At 46.3% G+C, this 20398-nt stretch overlaps 1 protein-coding gene across 1 annotated transcript in view; it reads right to left on the bottom strand.

Moving 5' to 3' along the window:
* The window catches only part of LOC105447876 (amyloid beta A4 precursor protein-binding family B member 2-like), a 108183-nt gene continuing 87785 nt past the window's right edge, over positions 1–20398 (bottom strand). Inside the window, exons 3-13 of the mRNA XM_011686134.1 lie at positions 6245–6412; positions 3433–3662; positions 2557–2675; positions 2241–2353; positions 1955–2153; positions 1576–1703; positions 1384–1389; positions 1011–1261; positions 502–704; positions 244–420; positions 1–150 (exon numbers count right to left, since the gene is read on the bottom strand). Of these exons, the coding sequence (XP_011684436.1) occupies positions 1–150; positions 244–420; positions 502–704; positions 1011–1261; positions 1384–1389; positions 1576–1703; positions 1955–2153; positions 2241–2353; positions 2557–2675; positions 3433–3662; positions 6245–6412 (1744 nt within the window). The remainder of the gene's footprint in view (positions 151–243; positions 421–501; positions 705–1010; positions 1262–1383; positions 1390–1575; positions 1704–1954; positions 2154–2240; positions 2354–2556; positions 2676–3432; positions 3663–6244; positions 6413–20398) is intronic.

The following is a 20398-nucleotide window of genomic DNA, read 5'->3' as shown; positions in this document are numbered from 1 at the left end:
TCAGGACTCGCCCTGCTTGTTCCTGCGACCAGTCAAAGATCCAACTAAAGACTTCAGAGTCGCGCCTAAGCCCCTGCCGCTCGGAGTGTTGAGACTGCTGGCGTTTCTGAAGCCCTGTGGATGTGCGTCCAAGCATTTCTGGTACCTCAGCTTAAACAGAAACATCCCCTTCACGTTTCCCGTTTAACTTAAGCGGATTTTACAGGGGAGGGGGGGGGGAGTCCTTGAGGGGAGGATCCTCACCTTGCAAGCGGCTTCGATCGTCTTACAGAGGGCTCCGCTGCTGGGCTCACAATTGAAGACGTGTGCGATGAACAAGTCCTGTGCGGTGTGCATAATGAAAGCGCATTGCTTCACGTTGTGGCCGATACCGAGGAACGACAGATAGCGTACTCGACATTCGGTGATGAGCTTGTCGTCCTGAGAAGGATTACAATCGTTATATATGCGAATAGTTGATTGCACTTTCACTTAATTTTTCGTGTCCCTTAATTCACTCACATTCGGCGTAAGAATGGAAATCATGCTAGGAGCTACGGCGACGTTGACGTTTCGCCACTGATTGATCGGCGTGTTCGTCACGATATGTTCTATCGCCTCGTTCAGCACTTCCATGCCGGTCGCCTGATTGACTTGCATGGATCCGAGATACTGCGCTCGCAACACCTTCTTCGGTTCTTCCATCGGTGTTGGGAAAGATTGTGCTGCGCAAAGATATAATTATTTACATCTTTAATATAATATAATAATTATTTTTTAATATTTTAAATATTCTACAATTATTTAACTTTTTGAATATTTATTTGTCGTCCAAGTAGTTATTATAATTTATTAGAGTCAGATTTCTAATTCTTGAATCCGTCTTTAACAATTTATTGTACAAAATATTTTTCTATAAATGTTATTTCGTAAAATTTATGTGTTTGTGAAAACGTCGTGTTTTCGTAAAACAATGAAGTATTTGATTTCGAGGATAAGCGAGAGATCTAATTTATTTTGGGGCTACTTACTGACTAGTGCCTGACCGTTTCTGTGGAAGCGCCGATGTTCAGTGGGCAGATTCGTGGGTCTCGTAGCGAGACTCGTCCGGCCGTTGATGTCCACCGGTTTCGCGAGATTCTGATGCTGGGAACGCTCGATCATTATCTTCTTGCAAATGTCGCGGAGCGTGTTTGCGATCGTGCGCGCCGGTATGTCGCAACGAAACACATGGCACATGTGTTTCCTGGTCGATCGGTCTCTTGCTACGTAAGCAAAGTCCCTGAAAGTAATACGGCACTTGAGAATCGAATGTTTGTCAGACCGAGAGTTTTCTCTCCAACTTTATTTTATTTTATTTTACACTTTATCTTACGGGATAATTTATATCGTTGTATATCTTACCTTTCGCTGTTAGATTCGTCCAAAGAAGAAGCATTCATGAAAAAAAATGCAAATATATTAATAAAATAAATAACATTCTTTTGAAATTTATTTATATAAAGATTGCAAAATTCAGATTTCAAGAAATTGTATATTCCAACGAAAAATTCAGCGTATCGCGATTAATTTGAACGCAATTAATAATTCACTCACCGACAGTGGTCTCTTCCTACGCCCCACACTCTGACTGTATGAATAGGCTGTGTGTTAAGTACGGTGAGATTCTCCGGATCGATTAGCTTCAGCGCGCCCTCGTCCAAGTCCATAAATAGATCCTTGCCCTGAAATATTTCGTAATATATATCTCACATCGTGTTCTTACTGCGCAGCAAAATCAAAATTGATATACGCTGGCCATCTAAGGGACTAAAATTCTTAAATGTGCTTTTGCAGATCATATCGCTTATCTTATCATTTCTAATAAACATAAGTACATTAAAGACTTCGATCATCTTTCTAATGTCCGTATATTTTTAAATTCACAATTAATAATGTCGGATTTATAATCTATTTAGTTTTTAAAGAAACTTACATCGCCCCACCGTCCGACGACGTCCAGAAGATCGTTTCTACCAAGTGAGAGATCCACGATGCACTTGTTGACAGCCTTGCTGCTTCTCTCGGGTGTCAGATCCTCCTCCGCGATCTCCGTCCAGCCCAAGGATCGCACGGCGAATCTGATCGGCTTGTCCCTACCCTCGGAGTCCGCTCTGGCAGGATAGCTTCTTCGTCTGAGGCAAAAAAAAAAAAAGAAATAAAGGTGACTCGGCGGCAATCGTTGCAAAAAGAACTGCGAATCCAATCGGGGATTTGCTTACTTGAGCGCTAATTCCACCTTCCTCTTGTTTTCCAATTCCTGGTCCAGGGCCGAGCTCGTGTTGCTGCGAGTCACTGTGTTCACCATACCGCTTAAAGTGTGAAAATTGTTTATCTGCAACGTTAACAATGCAAACCAAAATTACGATGCGGAACGGAAGGTTGCGAACTAATATACATGACACACACACACACACACACAATGCATATCATATAATCTTGATAACGTGCATATTTTTACTAATAATTTATGTTCGAGTATAATAACAATAAAATATGTATAATTATATGTTTTGACAGATTATTTATTTTACTTACGCTATCATTATCCTTAACGAGGCTTCGGCGGGCCTCGGTTTTCGAATGCAGAGGAGCCTCCGGTGGTTCTCTCTGGATATTTCCGCTTTTCACATGCCAATAATAAGGTCCATTCTCGTCTAAAATAAATCCGACTGTTAATAAGACTCGGAAAACCACAATTTAGTTACGATAATTTCAATAATTATCGATTATCAATTTCGTCAATATACATTTATTATTAATAAAAAAAGGATATGGAAAATTGAGAAAACGAGAGCCTGATGGCAAAATTAGGAAATATTAATATCGTATTTCTGTTATAATATAAAAAAGGAATTAAGTTAAAAAAGTATATTCAACTTAATCCCTTTTTATATTGCATTATCTCAAACTTTAGCGATTTCTTTTCTACCAAGTATTATCTAAATCCCTGCCACGTTTCCGGAAACACCAGTTTGATACGAAAAATCGCACTCGCTATCGCGGACCGATAATCGTGCAGCCGAGTTTAACGTTAAATACAGGCTTTTTCCAGCACCAGTATCGATCGTCCTGCTCGAACATCCGAAACTTTTCCCGAGAAAATACTCGACTTTCGAAAACAATTTTTTAGAATCTGAAGAAGTTTCGTATTCCCTCCATTTTCATTCCGTTTTTATCCCAATATAATTAATAGATTTGACACAATTTCTCAAGATAATCAAATTTCTGATACGTAAAAAAAAAAAAAATAATAAATTTGATACAATTTCTTAAGATGATCAAATTTCTGGTAAAAAAATTGTCGCTGCTAGTATAGGAGGCAATCGAAGCAAAATTGAAGCGATTGTCTCGATCGCTTGAAGTTCCTTTCTCCTATTTGGCTCTAGGTACTCCGATAGTCCGATATCCTACCTTCGTGCTTCTGCCAGCCGGGCGGCAGATTCTCGTCCTTATCCTCGGAATCGGCGCTGTCCACGTCCGCCGGTTTCTCCTGGGTATTGTTCTGCAGAATCGCATTGTTCTTCTGGTCCTTCGGCTGCCGCCGTTTCACCGGCACCGCGTACAGCTCGCTGTTGAGGCCACCCTCCACGTGCGGCACGCCGCCCATTTCGGCGGTCTCGTTGTCGGGCTTCTCGCAGTAACTGTGGTGCAAAGCCAAGAAAAACCAGGGTCAAGAAACGGCGCGCTCTCAGTTTCGTGTCCCCGCCCCTCCCCCTCCCCATCCACTTCTCGCAAGTTCGGTTCTCGGTCGCGCTATCGCCGCGATATCCACTGAATACTCAAGCAACACAAAAGTCTAGACTCTCGGTCGAAAAGACGTCTCTATAAGGAAAGTCTCGAAGAATTTCGGACTTCCTTTAAAGAAAGTCTCCTTCCTGTCGTCCGGCTATCTCTTCAAACAAGCATATCCTACTCATACTACTTTTTATTGTCGCAATCACAAGCAGTAAGACGTACTACAGCATGTATCCTTCTTAGATACACGTGAAAATATTTCAAACTTCAGCGTTCTTTTACGTGCATTTGTGATACAGACAGAAAAGAAAAATAAAGAGTCGAAGCTCCATAGCATTAAAATTGATACAAGTGGTTACAAGAACTGCAACGGAAACAGAGAGTCACACAGGTTTCCTCAGTACAGGGAAATCAGCGATAAAATATACACAATGCAAGCTATATATATATACAAATTCCGTCACAGCGGTATGCAGATTCGAAGAAACGTCCATTTTTATCTCGGCCCGCATTGAATCCAAAAACTTTATTTAACGACGATTTACTATTCCCAATGCGACTGCGTTCGATTTGCTTTTTTAAATTCGTCTCGCAGCGATCACGAGGCGGTCACGCGACAGCGTTATCCACTGAAGTTCTCTCTCTCTCTTTCTCTCTCACCGCTCCTTCTCTCGCTTCCTACCGTTCGTTATTATATCGCGAAACGCTCCGTGGGAGCGCGATTGTGGTCGCGCGCTCGCGTGACTCTGGGGAATTCCAGTTCACGACATTTCATGGCGAATCACGATCGCCGAAATAAGCGGCTTGATTTATCGTCGTCGTTGTCCGGTCTCGCGTCCCGTCTCGCGGTCGCGAAATCGTTCGGCCGTGTCTCGCTCGCGCGAGAGGACGCGTCATCGACCAGGCGGCGGAATGGCGAATTGATTTCCGCTCGTTAGATCGTCTGATCGGCCGTGCCGTCCCGCTCGTAAACCGCGCGCGCTATCGATCCCGCCGCCGCCGGCAACGGAGGTACCCCGTTATCGCCAACGAGAAAATCCTCGCGTGCTAATCGAAGCACGGCACGGGTGCGACACGAGTCGCCGCGTCGGCCGGCCGGCGGGAGATTATTTACGGCGGCTGTAAAATAAAACGTCCTTTGTCGAGAGAGAGAGAGAGAGAAAAAGAGAGAGAGGGCGAGGAGAAATTACGCTTTCGTAGCTGGAAATGATGTAAAATTATGTACCGTGCACTCTCGTGAGGGACTGAGGGGCTCTCGCCGTACAAAGTTGGAATGACTGGAGATAAATCGTCGGTAAAAGGGGACTTGTAACAGGTGTCCGTCAAGTGTTCATTCTATAAGGGAGAGGGGAAAACATTTCGAGCGTATTCTCTTTAGGGATATTCTGCACACGCAAATGGACGTGAAATAATTTGTGAGTTTGAAAAAAACTTTTCAATTGTCAAATCGAGCCAGATCTGGAGTAAACGAGTGCGAACAAACGCAAATAAACTCGAATATTGACTCGTCGATAGCAAGCTGCTCATTCGTGTTTGTTCGCGCCCGTTTGCTTTGTCTCTATATATCCGGCCTTGCGCAATAACGCGTGATCGCAGGATAGGACCCTCATCATTCAGAACTGTTCATCGTAGCTCATTTATCACGTATTGCAGCAACGTCAGTGGAGAAATGCGATTGTTATGATAACGTGATTTCACACGGAGAACAAAGTGCGATACAAAGCATAAGCCCTGGCACAAGCCGACACTCGCGTTTCCCGTCTGTCGCATTCCGATCCAGTTATTCATTTATTTTTACAGCGAATAAAGTGCTACGCAATATATTTTTTTTAGAACAAAGTGCGCAGAACAACGTCTCTATACCCTTGGGAAGGTCTATTTTACTTTGCACAGTACAAGTCCGAAACAAGTTTCGACGACTACTGGCGAAGCGCGAAATTTTATTTCACTCTCCGATCGTGCCTCGGATCAACGCACGCCAAGAGGCGATCTGCGTGCGAAAATAAAGAAGTAAAAATTGCGGAAAATTGTGCGCTCCGAGATGATACGCATATTCTTACGCCGCCGTAAAATATATTCGCGGGAGCAAGTCGCGCGTTTCGAAAATAAATCCAATGTTCTTACAGATGTCGGAGAAGAGGAAATTTCACGGTGAAGAACATGCGGTACAACGTCGTCGTGCGGCTCTCGGACGCCAGTGCGGATTTCCCGGTTTAACGCTCGAGGATTCGTTTTCCTCCGCGTGCGCGACAATAATGCGAATACACGTCTACAAACAGCGGGCGTTAATCTGCGCAGGAATCGCTTCGCGCGGTGAACGAGGACGCCTCGTTTCGTTGCAGCAGAAACAAACAGAAGCAACAACTTGGGTACACAAAAGAGAAGCGATGCGATGGTGGCAAGCGGATCATTATCTGCAAGGCGAGGGGGGGGAGGTGGTGGATGTGGGGTACCACGAGACCACGAGGATGTATTGTTTCGTACGTACTTTCTCGACCCGGAAGTGTCCGCAGCGTCGATCGATCCCGCGGATTCCGACTGAAGGGCGTGAGACTGAGGCAGGATCGCGCTCGACGACGACGTGGACGACGTGCGGGGATTCCCGTTGAGGGTGTCGTCGACGAGAGCGGACTCCGCCACACCCTCGCAGCCGTACCTGAATCAGCATGGTTGCATGCAACGCATTACAAAGGGGGGAAATGAATCGTAGGTGGGTGATAATGGCAAATGCCTGTGTGTCGCGATTGCGCGCCGCTCGCTCGTTAACCCTTAAACGACGGCGGTTTTCCCTTCGTCATCGTTACACTCGAATCGCTTTCATCGTTTACATCATTTCGACGTCATAAAGAGATTCGAGCATTTAAGGGTCAAACTGAGCTTCTAATATATTCAATTATTTTATTATATTTCTAAAGGCATGTTCTTCGATATTTTATTACATGTAAAATATTTATTTTCTAATTAAGTACGATATGTTATTGTCACGATACTCAATCCTAAATGATTAATAATAACCTCCAATGCTCGGTTTTACTATATTTAACGAAATAAATTTCGATTTCTACATTGTTAAATCTATGGTGTCAAGTTTAATCTTATTTGAGTCGCCACTGCTTCTACTTAATAGTTATTTTTAACTAAAACAATGGAGTTAAATAATTTAAAACAGTTCAAATTTAACCCAAACTTGGGTTAAACTCCATTGCTTTATTTAAAAATAACTATATTGTTTTAGTTAAAAATAAGTACATATATATTTAGTAGAAGCAGTGGCGACTCAAAGTTAAATTTGACACTATATATACATATATTTAACAGTGTATATAATACACTTTGACTTGGCGGATTTATAAACTGCATGGCACAATTTGAGCGCGATATCCACCAAGTCGGACGCAAAGTGCTGTTAAAGTAAAATGTTACGTCGTTTCATATTTTATGTCCGCTTACTGCTATGCGATGCACTCTTACCGCGAGCGCACGCACCTCCTCGCGGAAGGGAGTCGCGCGCGGTTGCGAGGAGGCGGCATTTTAATTAACGATCGGGGAACAGTGCCAGGCACCGACGTGGTTAGTACAGGGTCGCTAACCATGTCGAAGTAATTAAGGGATTAGTCGAGCGGTTTGCTGACTAACGCCAGCTGCCTCTCCTGAGTATCGCACGGGGCATTGCAGGAGGCGGGATACCTTAAGGGCCCCCGTTCCCTTTGAACGCACTCAAGGAATACCTACGGATTCCGTCGACTTCGAGGCCTTTAATCGGCGGGATTATAACCCGGGCTACGTGAGCCCGTGAGCGAAAACTTCTCCCCGCGGCGTCGACTTGACTTACTTCGCACGAAGGACTTCGAATGTTTAAAAGTTTAAGGCGAGCGGAAGTAAAAATGTTTTCGCAAAGAGAACGGCGTTCATCGTTTAAGTTTTAAATTTCGTAGAATCGTACAACTGCAGTTTTATTTCACATCGATCGATATCGTACAACTTTATCGAAAGTGGAATTGCTCTATGTATATGTAAATAAAGGAAATAGAGGTGGGAAACCAAATGGCAAAAAGTTTCGATCATATTTATAGAAATTTCATAATTAATAAAATTATTGAAGTGCATCCTCTCGTTCGGTTGACAGTCTGAAATTTTATCCCGCAGGTGCAGTTGCACTTATCACTTTATCACTTCTCCCCTTTCGTTTAACCCTTCCGCCACCCTTCCTAGACTAGTGCAGGGGTCGTTTCCGCGTTATCGACGATCAGTCTTTCAATTCCCTTTAGCGAAGATCGGTTAGCGAGAAGTTTGGGCTTTCGCTATATTATTTCACACCCATTACACAAGTCCTCGCTGGGCGGATGCATCTCGATACACGCTCGGTGTTCCCGGGACTTTGTTAATTGCCCCGATGATAATCGCGATAATTTCTCCGTACGTGCCGCTAATTGGCGAACCTACTTCTCGTCGGTTGTAACGTGGAAGAGAAGAAAACTACGAGCGTGCAACGCGCGCTCGGAAAAAAATTTTCGAACTTTCGCTGCAATGGCGAGAAAATGTCGAGCGTGGTTCTCGGATAAGGGCTGCTCGAGGAGAGGACGTCGTGAATAAATCGGGCGGCAACATAACTTTGGAAAGCCTTGAGCGCCATGAAGGAAAAGAGCAAAACGTAATTGAATTTACAAAAGAGGCGACGACGACGACGACGATGACGACACGCGAAGCCAAACGACATAATTTCGCGCAAATATGTGGGTTAGGGACGGCACGGAGGGGTCGCCTTGGAAATGCGCCAGAAGTTTCGGGGGAGTATCCTTGTACTTTGTACTAGAACGCGCGAGAACGATTGACGAAGAAATCGGACGGGGAAAATTCCGTCGCCGATTGTCGATTAACACCCGGCGGAATTCTTTTACGGAGCTCCTCTTCGGAATTCGGATACATTGGTCCTGCCCGACGATCGGGATGCAGATAGAAGAGGAGGGGGGGGGAGGGGTGATGCGACGATCTATCGAATTACAAATATTATGAGCGGCGTGACGCGCTTTCGGTTATTAAACGCGTTATTAATTAATTCCGGTAATATCGTATCGCCGCGCCGGTCGGGGATACGAATCGCGCGCGGACCGACGAGCGTTTTATCGGAAATGAAATCGCGATATTGACGCATTGACGTAATTCGTTTTCGAGGAACGTTAACTCGGTTCTCGCGATAACGCTATAGTCGGGACGGGATCGTTATTAATACCGTTAATCTCGGGATTGGCGGTATTGCGACAGTAGTATCTGGAATATCGGGTTATTGACACCGGACGTATCGATCTATCGACATATTCCCTCGCCCCCCTTCCCACCCCCCTCCCCCCATATAGTATTACGAAGATCGTCCGGGTTGGAGACGACGACGCGGTCAATTTGAGCGGCCGAAACACTCCGAGATTCCGTTTCGGATGATCGCGAATCGATGATGGCGGCGCGATAACGGAACGCGACACCTCGTAAAACGAAATGGGAGAGATATATGTACATATAAAGTCCGTAAATACATAAGGATAAAAGAGAAAACATCGAAGGAATTGGAAAAACTTCTTTTAATTATTCGTGTTACACACACACACATACTTGGTGTAGATTAAGTAGCGTAAAAAAGAAGAAAAACAAATAGACCCAATCTCTCATCTTTCTTTGATTTCTTTGAAATTTTTATTAATTCAACAGGAGAACAAGCAAGATATGGCAAACACTTCAGTAGAATGAAATATAAGAAAGATGGAATGTATAAGAAAGTGGAGCTATTAGTTTTTCTTCTTTTTCGCGCGCTATACGCTTGCCAGCATATGTATATGGGACTACAGTTTTTAACGCCGATTCCGAACAGCCTGTTAGCAGAGCTCTTTCCTGGCCAGTGTTATCCTCGGTGGTTTGCCTTCCGAGAGGTGGCGATCGCTTCCAAATCGATTAAAACCGATTCAGAGTTATTATTGTTCCGGGTAGATTTTAACCCGAGTCTTCGGCACAGAAAGCCGACGCGCAGTTACTAGAGCCACGATCGCCACGATTAACAGTATACCGCGCTAGCCGACAAGAAGTAAACATAAACTGCGATCGCGATACAACTTAAATCAGCTGCCGCGGGACGGTAATTGTAATCCAGCCGACGCGTACACATACACGCGCGCGCATCGCCCGTAACTTTCAGTCAGATGTAATTAAACCCAATTAGGTCGTAAGGTGAGCAACTTCTGACGCACCTGGCTGGGCCGTAAATTACGCCGGTAAAGCCCCCCCTCCCTCCTCTTCCGCTCGTGTCTATCTCTCGCCGGCACCATGATTACAGTATTCGTAATTTTATGGTTTCTGCTCGAGAACGCGGATCATTATCTTCTGATTACATTACTATCGTCATAAATCGCGCGCCCTTTTCAGGGAAGCGCGAATTAAATCGTCAGGTAAGGCACGAGACAAAGAAATCGTTTCCGCAATTATAAAGCACGAAAAGGTTGAAATTTAAAAAAAAAAAGAAAAATAATTACGAAAAAACGCTTAAATACCGACGCCGTAATAATGATTCGTCTTTCGATAGAGAGTTCATCCTTTGGACTTGGCGTGCCGCATCGATCCTTAACGCGCCCTGCATTCCGTCAGTGTATCCACGTAGCAACGTTTGGCTCTCTCTCTCTTTCTCCCCCTATTAATGGAATCCGACAAACGTTTCGCCACGGACACGAGGGAAAGAGAGAGAGAGAGAGAGAGAGAGAGAGAGAGAAAGAGAAAATGCGAGAAAAGGAAGGACAAACGGTAGAGGTTGCAGAGTGTCGGAAAGGTCGGTATCGGCCCTCTTGGACGTCTGTAATTCGCTGTCGGTGTTTGTCGATCGGCAGAAACAACGGCCGGTCGACCGTGACGTGGACATCAGCGAGGGGTGATTTGCGCGAAGGGAGTTAAAAGGGAAAGGGACACAGAGAGAGGGGAAAAAAGGCGAGAAAGCCTAGAGAGAGGAAAAAGTGGCGCGCGGCCGAAACACCGTGTAGGTAGATGGACGTCCACGCGGAGTGCGGTGCAAAGTGAGTAAGTGAGTGAGTAAGTGAGTGAAAGAGAGAGAGAGAGAGAGAGAGAGAGAGAGAGAGAGAGAGAGAGAGAAATATATATAGAGAGAGAATAGGAAAGAGAGAAAGAGAGTCGGGCTGCTTCTCTCCTCGCTCGATCAATACACACTACCAGCAACCACCCAACCCACCCTCCGCGTCTCTGCCCCACGGCACCAACCCTCGACCACTGTGCGGCGCTCACCCGCCAACGTCACCCCATTTCGAGCGCACAGCTACAACCGCATTCGCACGCGCACGCACGTACACACGCGCGTACGTATACATGCACGCACACGTACAGCCACGTCCGTATTATACACCGAGTAGGCGATACGGATCGCGCTGTGGTGTATCGACGAAGTCGCCGTCATTCTCGCCGTCTTTACGGGCTGATTGGCCCGAGAGATCGACTTTGTCGACGAGCGATTGACGAGCAATCGGCGAGCGCGTTACATGGGGATCATTCCCGAGAATTGAGAGAGACCCCCCCCCCCCGACAATCGACAGGCCGACGTGGACAGCCGATACACGGAATCTATATACGGTCGGAATGCGGTTCGTTTTATCTTGTGAAAAGAATCGCAATAGCGCGGCGGTATTATGGCGCTATCGGGCTCTTATTGGCAAGCCGGCTACTTAGAACACGTAGCAGAACGCTAGTTAGGCCCTGTCGAAGCTCGGGGGTATTCCCTCAGGCCCTTTCACCCTTCGAGTGGCTGGCGGTGCCGTATACAGCCCGCCGAGGTAATTAAGTTCTGGCCGATCCGATGGGAGGAAGTCTCGAGAGCTTCGGAGAGCTTGCTCGCGGTTTCTCCAAATACATTCAGTAGCCTTGCAATTAAACCACTATTACTTCTTGCAAAAATCGTTAATCTGTACGAATTGGTAAATTTTTATGTCGCCCAAAAAAATTCGCATCATTGAAAAAAAAATGGAATAAATATGAATCACATCGTAAGAGATATAATAACTTTTGCTACATACATTAGATTAATTTACGAATAGATCGGATAATTATAAACAGCATAAATGAAAAATGTATATGCAAAGAAAAGATGCCGGCAAAGCTACTTTAATGCATACTTGTAGTAAAAATATGATGATCAGAGAAGAGATAAATAAGATCATAAAATAAAAACGCGTTGAATAGATTGTAAAACAAGATGTGAACTGAAGATAGAATTTAAATTAGAAGAATGTATACAAGTTTGTAAAATAAGATTCGATAAAACAGATAACAGAGGGAAAAGAAAAGAATGAGAAAAAATCTACGCGGAAAAAAACAGAACATGGAAACTCAATATTCATGAGCAATGCTACAAAAAGTTTTGATATTCGAACAATCAGTTTGAATTTCTCAAACATAATTATTTTGATGGTCCAACATAATTATTTTATTTTCAAATCTGCAATTTATAGCCATCTAAATTTTTAGGATTTTTTGAGCAAAATTCTTTCCGTACGTAATATTAGATAATAATAAATTAAAATGTAAGAAAAAATCACACGCGCGGAAATATGTTGACAATAAATTGGAAGGCATGTGCGGATTTTGTTGGATACACTGCCATTTAGGCTTAACATTTTCTCGGGCGCTCGTTAGGAGGAGATCAAGAAACAAGAGTTGCCGAGAACTCGCGGAGTTGAAAGCAAGGTCAAGCGACGATTGAAAGACGCCGATCTACGCACGCTTCGTGACGAGAATGTTCCGATAAATGACTCAATTCCCACGAATAGCCGATTCATGAAGGGAACTGAGTCACGTCCGTGGGAAAGACCTCTGGAGTAGTTAGACCGAATTTACAACGTTACTTTTATTCTCTCCGAGATAACTATTGCCCTGCCTTTCTTCCTTCTAAGATCGCTTTTATACAGAAGCATATGTGAAGATTACATTCTTCTTAATTTATACCGTCTTACGGAATCATAGCCGCGGGTAAATTGGCTACCTACGTGCGAGCTACTGATCCTAAAAGCGCGAAAAATTTCGCGTATATTATTTAGGGCCGTAAAATTTTTATCGGGCGCGGTATAACTTTATTAAGACGGCGCATAGTAACAACGTCTGTTTTAGGCATAGTAAACTATAGTGCCCCGTTTCCCCTTTCATCGCCGTTCTCGGCTAGGAAATAGCGTCTCATCACGGTCGCCATAATAATGTCGAGGAATTTCTCACTCATTCCCCTCCCCAAAGTTAATCCGTATTTAGATGAATTTTTTAAATGCCACGTTTTTCTCTAGAAAATCTCGCAGTTTAAACGGAGTTTAATATCGCATTTAACAAGATAATCTCCACTTGCATAATTTCGCCCCCTTCGCTCGCAGGGACGGGCGGCCGCCGCGTGTGTTTACGCCCGCTAATTTTCCCTCATGTACTTCCCCGTGATTTAAGCGCCTTTCACGCTTAACGCCTTTAACGAGCGCCTTCGGCCTCCGATCGCGGATCCGTGCCTCGCCTTATGAAGACAAACCCGGGGCAAATCGCCCACTAAAACCCCTGTTTATATCGGGGGAAGAGTAACAAGATCGTTTCGTCATCTCGCGGGAATGAGCGTTAGAGCACACTTGCTACCAGAAGTCCGACGTTTACCGGGCCGTTTATCGCTTCATCATCGAGGTCGCCGCGCGCCGCGCTGCGCCGTCGTGAAAATCCTCGCGGTCCATGGGTCCTTTTACGACGTATTATAAATCGCGTGTTTCTCGTCGATATTTCTCTCTCTCTCTCTCTCTTTTACACACCGGCCATACAGCCAGTAAACCTTTATGATTGGTCGCGGGTTGTTCCGTCGCGCGGAATCTGCGCGAAACGCGGTTAATAAAGTTTCGAGCCGAGAGACGTATACGTTTTTTTTTCTTTTTTCATCGAGAACCTCACCCATCCCTCCCCTTCCCCTCCCCACCTCTCACGCCGCTGCTTTATGACTCTGCTTTTTTTTTTATGGAACTCGAAAACTCCGTTCTCTCTTTCCCTCTAAAATCGACCCCTTCCAGGGCAGTACCTCCCGTTTTACTCACTCGGCGCATCAACTCGCGCACTGCCCGACTTTAATCTAACTTGCACGATAAAACGCGATCAAAAGCGAATCATCGTCTAGAGCGTCGAGATTTTTTTTTTCACAAGGAAAAAAAATGTACGCGTGTTATTTTTTCCCCTCTTTTTTTTTTGTTTCGAGGTCGGACCGCTTTTTTGCGCCGGGAGTATCGATCCGCGCCGGATTGCATTTTATTTTGCGGCACCATCGCGCCTTTCATATTTGATAACCCGACCGATTGCATCCGCGGCGTTTCCCTATACGCGATATCGAATACTAATAAGCGTGTGAATATTAAATGTCTCGGGATCAATAGAATATTAATAGAGCGCATTGCGCGTTTCGCACAGCCCCGCAAATTGTACACGCTATACGCACTCGGCGGCAGAGCAATAGAGTCGTTCGCGGGACAAAAATTGCGCCGCGTCGCGGAATGTTTCCGCCTATGCGGAGAATTACGCGCGGATCCGATCTCACCGATCTTCCGGAACATCCGCGTAAGACTATTATCGCCGGGAGTCCTTAGGTCCTTAGTCCCTTCTGCCGGCATATATCACTCGAGGGCCAGGCTATTGGCGTCGGGGACGAGCAGGGAACACCCTGCATCCTGGACAGAGGACGATTCGTTCGCGTTTACGAGCACGCCCACCGCTCCGGATTTCAGTTTAGCCCGATAATCTCCAGCGGCTGGGCATCTCCTGGCAAGACCGCTCGGGACATTACTCTTTCTATCATTTCCCCCCTCCCCCGTCTCTTTCTCTCTACCTTCCTTCCACCCCCCCCCTTTCTCTCTCTCGCTCGCTTCCTCTCCTTTTCTCTGTCACCGTTTTTTCGGTCTCCAGACTACCGGAGCTTTTTCAAAGCCCCGACGTGGGAGGACTTATCAAGCACGCCGACTTCCCGGGATCACCGATTACGTCCTGCAGGTATTACCGGGAGAGAAAGAGGTGTCCCGGAAGAAAAAGGAGTCCTTGCGGCAGACGCGGTACGGTGGGCAGGGAGAGGGGGATTCCATTTCCGGGATTTATGGACGCGTCGCGCGCGCATGCATGTGACTCGCAGCGTGATGTCGGTTTCACCGTAATTTCCTCATACTTCACGTTATCGCGGCCGCATCTTCTTCTCTCCCCGATTCTTCCGTTGCGAAAGACACCCGAACAAGCGTTTCCATTCATCAAACGTCCGTCTCTTCTGGGTAGAGATGAAGTCTTTGCGAATCGCCGGTAAAGGTACATGTATTGCCATTTGGATTTATATAGCGCCCGGCTAATATTAATATGTACACGCGCGAGGGAAAACGAGTTTCCCGCGTTCCTATTTTTACTTTCCCGTCGCTATAAAGAGCGACGGGATTTCTGATGTGGACGCCCTTTGTACATTTCCGCTTTTGTTTGTAGGCGTAATACAGCGCAATAAAAAATTAAAAAAAAAACTATACACTGGTTTCATTCGAGCGAGGCGAGAGACACTTGTGCAACCGGAGCGTTTCGATCATCGATAACTACCGGTCTAATCTCTAACCGGCCATTCAGGGCGCCCGAGATACGATCTGAGGCGTGGTCGCACGCCGATATAGCCGCTCGTGACAGACTCGCGTATATACAGGCTGTCGAAAGCATCGCTCACTTTCGCCGTCTCTCTCTCTTTCTCTTTCTCTCGGTCGCCGGACGACGGAAGCGGAACTGAAGAAAATATACCGTTCGCTTTCAAACGTGAAACGCGCACACATGGACATCGCATGCATTTCGCACACGTTAATACGTACATCTGTATATAATCGTTGTCAGATCGTATCAAAATAAACGGCAATATTTGCGGCACCCTGTACACCCGCGTCTCGCAACGGGGAATAATTATTCCGCACGTTCACCGTGAACTGCCGGTCGCGCGATCGACTTCGCGGTGCCGCGGCTCTTGCAAGATAATGGACCACCCGGATGTTTTCTTTTATTCGTGTCCGTGTACCATTATAGAGACCCCGAAGGTCTCTCCAGCGGTTGGAGGTTCGTTCTCGCGCGACGGCATTGGTCAGGACAGAAATATCCGTCTCGAGAGCGTCTCGAGAGGCGACGATTATCGCGCGTGGAAAAGTTGCAACGGCAACGAGAGAGGCTCGCTTTAAAAAAAAAAAAAACTATCGAGAGACTCCCCCTCTTTCTTTTTCTCGTTCTCTCTAACGACCGTCGCTTGAAACCTGCGCACGATTGAAATAGAAATCTTAAGACCTGCAGCAGTTTTCCATCGATTAATTTCAAATTTTAACAATCTAATTTATAATTTCTTCACAACAAGGTGACAATTGTATTTATTTAGCTGACATATTATTTATTAACAAATGTATTAGATTTTGTTTATATATTGATGACGGACTGTTAATTTGGAATAAAATGGCAGGTAAATTCGCCGTTAACAGAGCTGAAGGTGTACTCGATTGCAATTCATGTAGTGTAACCCGCGGTGTAACTCGATCCGCAATTTACCATACGACAGCGATTAAATTTGTCGTTAACCGGTCCTAAATTCGATTGTAATTCACGCAACGTAGCGATTAATTAATTTCGTAATTTAGAATAGGTACAATAGGGGCGAGTGGCGTTCGTTGCCAGCTAACGATACGAAACAATAACGCCGATGTTTTCGACGCGTTCAAAGGCGCGCGCGATGGTAATCTGAAATCTCTGTACCTGGTGGGGACGCGGCGCGGCGAGTATCTGTGCATATGCTATTATCGTAGAGCCTCTATTATCATTACCGGTATACACCTAATGCTTTCCGGGTGTTAATGGAAAGCAGACACACACGTTCAGCGCGGTCCTGGCTATTACCTGGCTACTATACGATCGGCGAAGAAAGGGAAAACTGTGAAGTCGGGGATCGTAAAGTCGAGTGATAAAGTTGATCCGAAGCGGCGCCGATTGAACGTCGCCGCCTCTAGGCGTCGCGAATTAACTGAGTTTGTCAGCGATTAATGCCTCCACCGTGTTGGAATTAGGCGCGAGCAAGCAATTCTCTCTACTCTCTTTCGGAGCAAAAGGTTCTTCGGTTGAGTAATTTCGCGTTTAAACACCGAGCGAGCGTGCGTGCGTGCGTGCGCGCGCGCGCGCGGGTGGGCGATGCGGATTCGAAGTGAGTGAGAGCAAGAGCGGAGCCCACGAGCCCCGACGACTCGTGCCGGCCATTTCGCCGGGACGTTATTATGCAAATCGGACCGCGGGCCCCGTTATTTTGTTACGCTTATTACATAATTACGACGGCGTAATCGCCGGCATTCCGTGACTACCGCCGTACGCCGTGCTGCGCCGACCGACCGTCGCCGTGCACGTCGGTAACGAGCCGCCGCGAGTATAATTTCTGCAGCTCCGTTACGCAATCGTGAAAACCGCGCGCGCGCGCGGCGACGCGCATTCCCCGGCGAGAGTCATCGACTCTCCGATACACGAGGCGTGGAACGCGCACTGCACCTCGCGGCTTCTCCTCGACTCGAGGAGCACGGAGATCCTTAGCTCTCGAGCTGCACGGATATGAGGATCCGTGGAGGTACACGAGTTCCCGAAGTAATAAATTCACGCAACGCTGCAGAAGCGTCGTAATTGACCAGGAAACGGGGAGTAAATCAGCAGACGCGCGGTCTAATAGAACTCGACGGTAAATTATCGCCCGACGACTCGCGCTCTCTCGCAAAATACTCCCGGCGTCACGCGGATTAATTTGCATAATTAATCTCGGCCCCGCGCTCTCGTCCTCTCCCTCCTCCCCCCCCCCACGCTAACGTTCAACTTTTCAGCGGACGCGATACTAACGAAGCGTAATCTAATTTACCCGCCGACGCGGCGCGGCGGCCCGCCTCGCGGAGACCCGAGGCCGACCCGAGTACTTCAGAATTAGAGACACTCGAGACCGCATGGCGCGGCCTGGGCCTATCAATACAACAGAGGTTTTCCCGCGAGTTAAACGCTACAAAGTGTTCGATACGAAGCGTTTTACGCTCAAGGACCGGAAGAAAACACGAGGATTGATTTGATAACTCGGCTTGATATAATTGACTTCTGACACGTGTATCGTCTACAGGCAATTGATCAATTTTCCATAAAAAATAGACTGTATATCGTACAATTTAAATAGAATGTCTGTCAATATTTCACATAAATTGCACCCACGTACCGTTTTCCATCTATATATACCATCTTTTTTCCTTCCCGAAACAGTTTTCTGACCCGCCATCGCACGTGCCTGGTGCGCCGCTCGCCCTGATGCCTACGTGTAAACTTCGCGTCGGAAAACGCGAGGAATTCGCGAACTATCACGCCGAATTCCAACTGTTCTTGCCTTGCGACGCGAGTTGTCTCCTGGATGCGCCTCCGTGAGAAGTTATATAATTCCAACTTTGGGGGTCAAACTGACCCCGAATACCGCACGTGATGCTGTATATATACCTTTAAACCGACCCTGGAAATTAATGCAACTCTGCATGTTTCGGGAATGTGTGCTCTTGAACACTCCGTTCCCTCGAACCAGGTTTTAAAATTACGTAAATTTCAAAAAGACGAGTCCATATTCCCTTTTCTTTTTTCCTTTTTGTCATCCGAGACATATCCCTCCGCGAGAATTCGGATTTCAGAATGCAACAGGACATCTTTCTCGCGGGAAATACGGCGCTTTTTGCTCCCGCGCGCTGTTCAGTTATGCAATTGTAATGCGCCGCGATAAAATATTCAGTATAATCGTCACGGGTAGAAAATGCGTGACAGATAGTGGCAGCGAGCGAATAATAATTCACGCGCCCTCGCTTATCCCCTCTCCCTCCCCCCCCCCGCCGCCGAGCGCATCGTGAATATTACACGCGCTATTATGCTAAATTTCTTCGGTATTACATTTCACCGCCATTACCTTTACGCTGAAACGAGATACCGGCGCTTAAATTATGGCGGAGAGAAATTTTCGTTTCTCCACGAGACCGACGTGCTTCGCGAAGAGTCCACCTACAAATCCGGCTGAAGATCACGCCGGTGAAAGGAACGGAGAGGTCGTCGCGGGACACCCTGTATGTAGAGCCGTGGAGACCTCACGGAGTCCAGTGACGTTGTTTCAAAGGCGTATGGAAGTCGGAAAGAGGGAACGGACGATCAAAGGGGAACCAAGGTAGATTGGTTGGGGAACGTGGGGAGCGATCCAAGGCGCGGACGCCGCGTCGGGGGAGAAAGAGGGACTGATGCAGGGATCAGACGTGTGAAGTGGATTCTAATTTTAGAAGGAAGCGGGATATTACGCCTGTCTCTGGCGCGACGACGACAGAGGCACCGGCGCAGTCGTGGTGAATCAAGACGAGTCCCGACGGCAGTGAAATATGATTATTATTATTATACTCTCGACGTTCTTTCAGCTTGTTAACAAAAATAAAAGAAATATCGTTAATGCGTCCAGCAAGTCGCACGTAGCGCTCCGCTCTTCGCTCGACCATCGTTTCTCGCGCGATATACGAGCTATTTAAAATTACGATAGACTCGTAAAAATTCGGAGAATGCCTCGGCTTCGCTGTACGTGACGACCGTTGCGTGTCTCGCGCGTTTAGAAAGTTTCACTCGCCAATAATAATATATCACGCCACGTGGCGCGAGACCGTTAATTATCAACAAACAAATTATCTATTCCTCCACCCGGCTCGCGCGTAGGCAAAATTTCTTTCCCCTCCCTATCTCCGTCATGCATTGATGCATTTTTCGGCGCACAAGCTGTTGCTGCCGCCGCCGCCGCCGTCGCGCCACGTGGATTCAGCGCGAGCGTGCGTATGCAGATTCCAGAGCGAATTCCATTAAGCCTGCGCCGCAGTGCAGCTTTTATATAAAAATCCGATGACGAGACGCGATTACAAACGCCGCCATTGAACGTCGATGACGGGGGTCGGCCTGACTGGAAGCCACCCTCTCGGGTGGCGGGTGAGAAGTCTGGCGAAACGCAAATGCCCTTATAGACGACGGGCTTTAATTAACGATTGTCGCGAGAGCAAAATGGCAAAGTCAGGCTCGAGAAAGCGTCGGCGCGCTGGAAAAAAGATTAAAAGAGAAGAAGAGAAAGAGAGAGAGAGAGAGAGAGAGGTGTCTCGTTTATCGTTCAACTGCAATTTTTCCGAGCGAGTTAACGAAGGTACGCTCGTCAGGATGTGATCTCCTCTGTTTTTGTTTCCGCCCGTTCCTCGTCTTTTTTTTTTTCAAATTAACTATACGAGCACGCCGCATTGATTATCGGTTCTATTTGCCTGCCAAACTTTGCAAAATGTCGCGATATTTCCCTTGAGGTCTCTACAATGCGATATAATTAGCAATCTTCCATATTGATTAACGACCAAGTAAGATTAACATTTATTAAAGATTTGCCCTTCTAGCGGGGGATTAAATATAGAAGCAGTCTTTCTCACTGGTTTTTAATATAATTCTGTGAAATAATGAAAGAAAGTCACGCGTTCTAAATAATATGTGCATCGGTATTTATATAAAAAAATTACACTCTTCCCCGTTCAATGTTAATTGAAATATAAGACTTTAA

This window comes from Wasmannia auropunctata, unplaced genomic scaffold, assembly GCF_000956235.1.
Source record: "Wasmannia auropunctata unplaced genomic scaffold, wasmannia.A_1.0 LD336090.1, whole genome shotgun sequence".
NCBI lineage: Eukaryota > Metazoa > Arthropoda > Insecta > Hymenoptera > Formicidae > Wasmannia > Wasmannia auropunctata.
The sequence above is the reverse complement of the archived record's forward strand: the minus strand, read 5'-3'. Positions and strand labels throughout refer to the sequence as shown.